This window comes from Ipomoea triloba, chromosome 16, assembly GCF_003576645.1.
Source record: "Ipomoea triloba cultivar NCNSP0323 chromosome 16, ASM357664v1".
NCBI classification, from domain to species: domain Eukaryota; kingdom Viridiplantae; phylum Streptophyta; class Magnoliopsida; order Solanales; family Convolvulaceae; genus Ipomoea; species Ipomoea triloba.
Genome location: NC_044931.1, coordinates 15,242,130 through 15,249,201, shown reverse-complemented (window position 1 = coordinate 15,249,201; position 7,072 = coordinate 15,242,130). Strand labels below are relative to the sequence as shown.

At 35.2% G+C, this 7,072-nt stretch overlaps 1 protein-coding gene and 1 long non-coding RNA gene across 3 annotated transcripts; both read left to right on the top strand.

The window, feature by feature from the left end:
• The first annotated feature begins 1,577 nt into the window (after positions 1-1,577).
• LOC116007985 lies at positions 1,578-3,020 on the top strand. 2 transcript variants are annotated; one of them, XR_004095398.1, is made up of 2 exons: positions 1,578-1,837; positions 2,666-2,991. It is a non-coding gene; the product is annotated as an uncharacterized LOC116007985 (long non-coding RNA). The 2 variants fall into 2 exon arrangements; XR_004095399.1 differs by having other exon boundaries at positions 1,579-1,837; positions 2,926-3,020.
• Positions 3,021-3,239: 219 nt separating this feature from the next.
• LOC116007984 (protein MIS12 homolog) lies at positions 3,240-6,960 on the top strand. Its single transcript, XM_031248636.1, has 6 exons — positions 3,240-3,284; positions 3,487-3,606; positions 4,089-4,184; positions 4,281-4,419; positions 6,492-6,644; positions 6,727-6,960. Exons 2-6 carry the CDS (start codon positions 3,508-3,510, stop codon positions 6,786-6,788), a joined length of 549 nt encoding a protein of 182 aa, XP_031104496.1. The 5' UTR covers positions 3,240-3,284; positions 3,487-3,507; the 3' UTR covers positions 6,789-6,960.
• The last annotated feature ends 112 nt before the right edge of the window (positions 6,961-7,072 follow it).

Genomic DNA, 7,072 nt, shown 5'->3' with positions numbered 1-7,072 from the left:
ATGCTCGGACATCCTTATGCTTTTCACTAACAGAACCCCGAATCCCATTAGATATTTTCGCCTTGATGTACATTGTGCTGAGCCGATTGGATCGATCCCATCGCTCATATAGCGCAACCTCATCTTGGGTACTTTCCTTAGTGGGGACAGGCGGTTGCTCATTGTGAATAGCGTAGTCCAAGTCTTTCCACCCTAGATTAAGAAGAATAGTTTCCTTCCACATTTTATAGTTGTCGCCCCTAAGTTCTAGAACTTCGATGTTCAAATCTGTGTGAGTAACGGATTGAGATGCTGTAAAGGTAAAGGTTTGGATTAGAATTTTGAGGCATGAATAGAATTGAATTGCATACATTACCAATGTAAATGATGCATATCCAAAATCCGAATGCAATAAAAATTGCCTGTGGGCTAAATTTTTACGCAAAATGGACCTTGTAAAATTAGAATAGAAATGAGATGGGTACAAGGTTGAATTTCTATTCAATCAATGTTAAAAAACTACCAAAAACTATATGCCGACACATAATTGCCTGTGGGCTAAATTATGGTCATAGTTTGGTATTTTAACCTGATCAATCATATAAATATAACAAAATTGCCTGTGGGCTAAATTTCATTATATTAAGTATGATTAATCACAATTGATGCCTAAACTTTATGCGATTTCGGAAAAACTTGATGTACAATGTTAATTAAATTAAGGATGCTGTGGCTACTCCTTAATCAACTAAAAGTGTACTATCGCATCGGCATAGATTTTGAAAAGGCAAAACAAATTATGCAATTAACATGATATGCAATTCCCAAGTATACTCCCAGGAAAGTTGGTTGAGCTAAGGCCCATTAAAAACCAACTCCTTAGACAGAGTAGGATTTCAAGGGAACTTGTAGCACATTGGCTAATTTTCAAGTTTGCTTCCCAAGAAACTTTCCCGGGTCATGCAATTTCACATTATAGCAAAATTGTTCTGAAGGTGTTAACGATGTTCACGGTTTAGAAAAAGGCTTTAAGGATAGGTGAACTTTGAACTTAACGTACTACCTTCAGGCACTACTGTAGTTGTACTAAACTATATGTACTATGTAATATGCTAAAGTCCAATAACCTTAAGGAATTTCACTAATTCCTAAATATGCTTTTCTAAGGCATAAAATAAAATTGCATAATTAAAAAATAAATATTATGCTAATGGACATAAAACGCATATTACAATAACATAAAGTTCATATTATACAAGAAATTGCACAAAACATTATAGCAATTCAATAAATATGAACATAACAAATAATATAATTTAAATTCAATTTGCAATTTTGAATGAAAATTTCAATTAAAGACTTTATAATTTTCAAAACAAATTGTATATTGAATAAAAATAATATATGCATTGTTAAGTGAGATAATAACAGAAGTATATACATATGATAAACCAGAATAGTATATAAAAGGCCCAATTAAAACATTTTTTTTAATAAAGGGCCAGGCCCAAAAGTGGACCCGACCCAAGTTGCAGAAACACAAAACCAAAAAACCTAGCTGCTTTGAGATTAAACTCCCGCAGCCAACGCAAACAAAGAGAGAAAAAACGATCGGAAAGGGAACGGCCCGGCAGAATCGTGCCGCAAGCCAGCGCTGACGCCGCCTTCCGCCGTCCGGCGACCGCCGTCCGCGAAACGAAGTCGCGTCATCTTCAAGCTTCATCGCCGGCATCGCCAATTTCTCGCCCGAAGCCTTCGCCGCCGCTCTCCACCCGGACGCAAGACCCAGCGCCGCCGCCGGCATCACCGGATCGAAGAGCAAAACGCGAAACGAAGCCCAAAAACGGAGATACAACAGGTTTTTTTTTTTAATACTGTTTCTCTGTTCGGCCACCGCCATCATGGAGGTCGCCGAAAAAGGAAAAACCAACGGCGACCGCCGCCCAATGGCAGTTGTGGTCGCCGGAAAGGAAAATGGGGATGTACCGGCGGCCGTCCAAATCCTTCACGGTTTGCCGGTCAGAATCCCATTCACCTCATTTTTTGTTTTTTTTTTTTTAAAACGAAATATCAGTGTAAACATGTAAATATACAAACTGTATGCGGAAAAACAGTATATTTGTATACATGTTTCTTAATACAGAATACATACACACCCAATCATATGTATTCAAACAAACATATAAATTTCAATAAAAACATATTGCATATCATATCATATTCCAGAAAATACATATTATGCAATATACAACTAGGCAGAGATAAATAGGCTCTGATACCAATGTAAGCATTAACAATATAAGACTAACCTCCAGCCATAGTTGTCTTTAGAATTGCCTTTGCTTGATGCTGTTGTATGTGTTGATAGTTCTTGCAAAGTGTCTGGTAGAATGGCTCCCATTTGTCTCAGGTTCAATTTAGATGGTGTATCAAGCAGTAACCTGAGCAGTGGGGGACCCCTTCTTATATAGCCTATTGAACCATCAATATAGGCTTTTGTAACGGTTGTAACAACAACCGTTACAATATCTGATTTTAATATACCATATTATGGCTATTGAAGGCCATCAATTGCACCACAACTTAATGGAAATGTTACAAAATATTGATTTAATTTTTATAGAAATACTGAAATATTAATTTAATTTTTGCTGAGATATTTTAATTTTTACTAAAATACTGCCAGTGTTTTGTGTTATGCACTGCCACTCTGCCTTAGTTGACTTGAATGTTTGACTTTGGTTCGGTTATTTCGTAACCGACCGAAACCGACCGTCGGTTATAGACCTACCTTCGGTCGATTACAAAGGTAAAAATTCACGGTCGGTTAATCGTTATTCGGTCGGCGACCGTTTGCACCCGTAGCCACAATTACAAATACCCATTTGGCGGGAAATACTGAATAATAATGGAAGCATAACCCCAAATTCAAAATTCGAACTTCAGTCAGTTCAGTGTATCAAAGCTCTCAGCAGTCAACATTTTGAAAAGAACGAAGAAAATCGTGCGAAATGGAAGGCAAGGCAGCGAGAGTGAGAAGATCTTCGATTCCTTCAACCTAAACCCTCAGTTATTCATCAACGAGGTTATCAATTCCGTCGACGACCTTGTCGACGAAGCCTTTGATTTCTTCCAGCAGTATGAGTCCTCTCTCTCCCTCTCTATTTGTGTGTATAACTGCTCGTCTGTATATATATTAGGCATAACTTCTAATCGAGAACGGTATTTTTTGAAATTTTTTTTATGTAGGGAGGGCGGTTAATCTGAAAACCGAGGGGACTGATCGATCCGATGATCTAAAAAAGGTTAGCATGATTCAGTATTTTCGTTATTCTGCAATCAAGACTTCCAATTCGCCATTCGCACAAATTAAGAGTTCATTCTATTGCCGATGTGTCGAATAGCTGGTGGCTTCGCTTAGGGTTACGGTCCTACGGACAGAAAATATTATACGTTTTTATTTTAGAAACTATTTTGTTTTCAATTTGTTATCTTTGGATTTTTTAGGGCGTGGCTTATATACGGAACATGGTTCAATTGGCTCTGGACAAGCGATTGAGTATGTGGGAGAAGTACTGTTTGCGGCACTGTTTTACTGTGCCAGAAGGATTCTCTTTGCCTAAAGCAGTAGGTTTTCCAAATTCAATGGGTTTGATTAAAATCTTATACTGTATTAACCTTTTGGGGTTTCTCCTATTTGAATTAGCAGTATTGTAATTCATTTATTTCTTTAACATTTTTCTGCTTAGTGCTCTTTAGGGGCATCATTACATGTAGTTAACTATGCTGTAAAACTTAGATTGCTTCGAAGTTTGAATATTCATTAATCACGGAATTAATAATTCATCTGTCCAAAGTTTGAATATTAAATCTTCAAAATTTTGGAATGTCTCGGGATGTGAACTTTTTGCACTATCCTTCCAGTATCTTATTTGATAGTTTAACTCATCTCCCAAAGGTGTGTGATAAACTGAAACGGAAGATAAAGTTTTGCTTCTTAGGTAGGTTTAGGAATTGGAATTCAGCTTGTCACTTACCTGATAGCTCTTTTTTTTTTTTTTTTATAAACTTATTAATGGTTTAAAGTCCTATTGGACGCTGTTCTCTAGGATGAACCATCTGGTGATACTTCCGTGGATCTTGACAGTCTTGGTGATGCAGAGTTAGATGCACAGTTGGATTCTTTGAGAAATAAACTTACTCAGGTATAGGATATAGGATGTTTTAAGTGTATAATTAACTTATATAATTTTTTGTATCATTTAGTAATTTTCTGTGGCATGTGTACTTTATCTACTCAGGCAGGTAAAGAGTCTGCTGACCTCAACAGAGAACTTCGAGCACTGGAAAGGCAGTCTCGCATGAGCAATCACTCTGTGGCAACTCTTAATGAAGCATTGCAGTTTTATAATGAACAGAATGTGCAAGAGAAGTTTGAAGGTAAATGCTTTTTCATCAATTGTTTCATCAAATGCACTTAGATTAGAGATTTTATTTGGTCAGCTGTTCAATTGAATGCATCTTTGCTATTTATTTATTGCAATCCATCATGGAGCTGTAACTATGGAGTTGTATTTATGTGTTAGGTTTTATTTTGGTCAAACCTTTTGTCTTATAGTTTTAGTGCATCAACAATTCACTACTGTTCTCATCTCTTCCACTGGAGGGCTGTACTAATTTAAGGTTCACAAGATATGGACAGCTAGTTCAGTTTGCAACTTGCTATTTAATGTCTTATGGGGAAGTGTTTGAATTTATAGTATGACATACATACTATAGAACCAGCATAGAAAGTTTTCAATTTTGTTCTCCCTGTATTGAAAGCTTTGAGGCAAACACTGATACATCAGCTTTTATAATTCCCATCTGTTTATATATATATATATTGCTTACGGATCAAATGCGAACCATTCCTTAGGTAAAAATAGGGTTTAATCTCATCCATTGATCCAGTCCAGATCAAGGGTCTAGAATGAAGACAATTAAAAAAAACACGGTGGCACTATGGTAATTTTGTATAAGTGAGATAATTTTTTTTTGTCTTTCGGTGCTTTTTTTCCTTCTTCCAGTGCACATTTTTCCTTCTTCGGCTATGTTTGGCAAACCTAGCTGAAACGGTAGCTGAAAGCTGAAAAGTAGCTGAAAGTTGAAAAGCTATAAGCTCGAAGCTGAAATCTGAAGAGCGGTTAAGCTAGCTGTTATGCTTAAAAGTGTTTGTAAAATTAGCTTTTTGATAAGTTGATAAATGTAAAAAGACAAAAAAGGACATCTTCATAAAAGTTAAATAGTTTTAAATTTAAATAGGTTTGTTTACATATTAAAATATAAAATAATGAAATCAATATAATTTAATAAAATATAAAGTAAGAACATATATTTGAAAATATATAAAGTAAAACAAGATGTTTATAATTCATAAAATTAGTTCATACAAAAATTATTGTTCAAACACAAATATCAAATTAAAATTACAATGAAACATATTGAAGAAAAAATGCCAAAAGAATTTTAATTGGGAGGGATAAATGATGTCATTTATATAAAATAATAAGGATAAAGATGAAAAAAAGTTAAGAAGCTCCTAGCTTATTTTTGAAAAGCTACCTAAAGTAGCGTTTCAAAATAAGCTCTTGTTTTAAGCTACTAGCTTATTTTGAGAACATTACCAAACAAAGCTATAGCTTATTAGTAGCTTAAAATAAGTTATAAGCTCCTAAATAAGCTCTGCCAAACACAGCCTTCGAGTGCATATTGTTGTCTCTTCTAGAGCACACAGTTTCTCCCTTTGAGTGCATATTGTTGTGCCTTATAGTGGCATTGTTGTGCTTCCAGTGCACAATTTTAGTGCACAATTTTAGACTAATATAGTAAGAAATTAGTAGTTTATGATTGTTTTGAATCACTAATTACTAATTTGATTTGAATCTTGTATTGCTTGTTTATTATTTGTATAACTTGTGTGTGAAGATCCTGTATTGAATTTAGTCTTTTCAATAATTGCTTTACATCTTTGTGCCTTCCGGTGAACATTTTTGAAGATCGTTGGTCTCGATTTTTTTTTTTAAAGAGCAATTGATTTTGAATGAATCAATGACTGAGATTTATTCGCATCTTTCACCTAGGAGCTCCTTCGCACCTGATCCTAAGCCTCTCTCTCTCTCTCTATATATATATATATTGTTTCTTCTAGGATGATGCCATATTTATGTGGATCCTGGCTATCTTTCTGTTTCCTCAGGTTAAATGCCATATTTATGTGGATCCTGTTGTCTTTCTGTTTCTTCAGGTTAAAATTGAATGAGTATGTTAAAATCATTTCACTTTATTAGGTTGCTCATCTAGTACAGGTTTCTCCAGTGTAATTCTTTATATGAATTTTAGCTAATTTGCAATGTTTTAGGATCCATTGAAGGGAAAACTATTTGAATATTTGCAAATATATCTGAGTTCTTTAACAGTTTTTGAGCCCAATTAATATTTTAACTATAAATCTTGAATGTGTGTTCTTCTAGAGCTGGTAAAAATTGCATCAGAGTTTCGGTCAAGTTTGGAGAATCACAAAAATAGAACGTTTACAGAGGTTGAGCATTTGAGAGCAGAGAAGATTCGCAAACTGGATGGGGATACGCTTAGGCTGAATTATCATGGTGGCCATGACCATTCTGGCAAGTTTATCTTCACTCATTGGCTCTGATATATGCAATGTTTACTTTAACATTTGTATTAAAGTTTGCATTTGCTTTGTAGGTCTGCTCAATGCAAAACTTGATGACCTTCACCAATTTCTGGACAGCATAATGACCAAATGATCTTTAGCAAGTCTTTATTGGGACCAACTGTACAGGATTACAGTGATGCTATTATAACATGTAAGCAATGTTTATCTGTTCTTCTATGTGTGACCTTTAGAATGATTACAGTCATGGAGTGATTTGTTTTGGTTTCCCTGCAATGATACACTGTTCTAGGGGTTATCTCTGGGATTTAAGGGTTTCACATCTAATCCTGAGTTATCTAGCTGTTGTTGCTTTAAGTTATCTTTTATTCAAACCTTAATCTTGATGTGGGTGCCCGGCATAGCATTTGTGTTGCG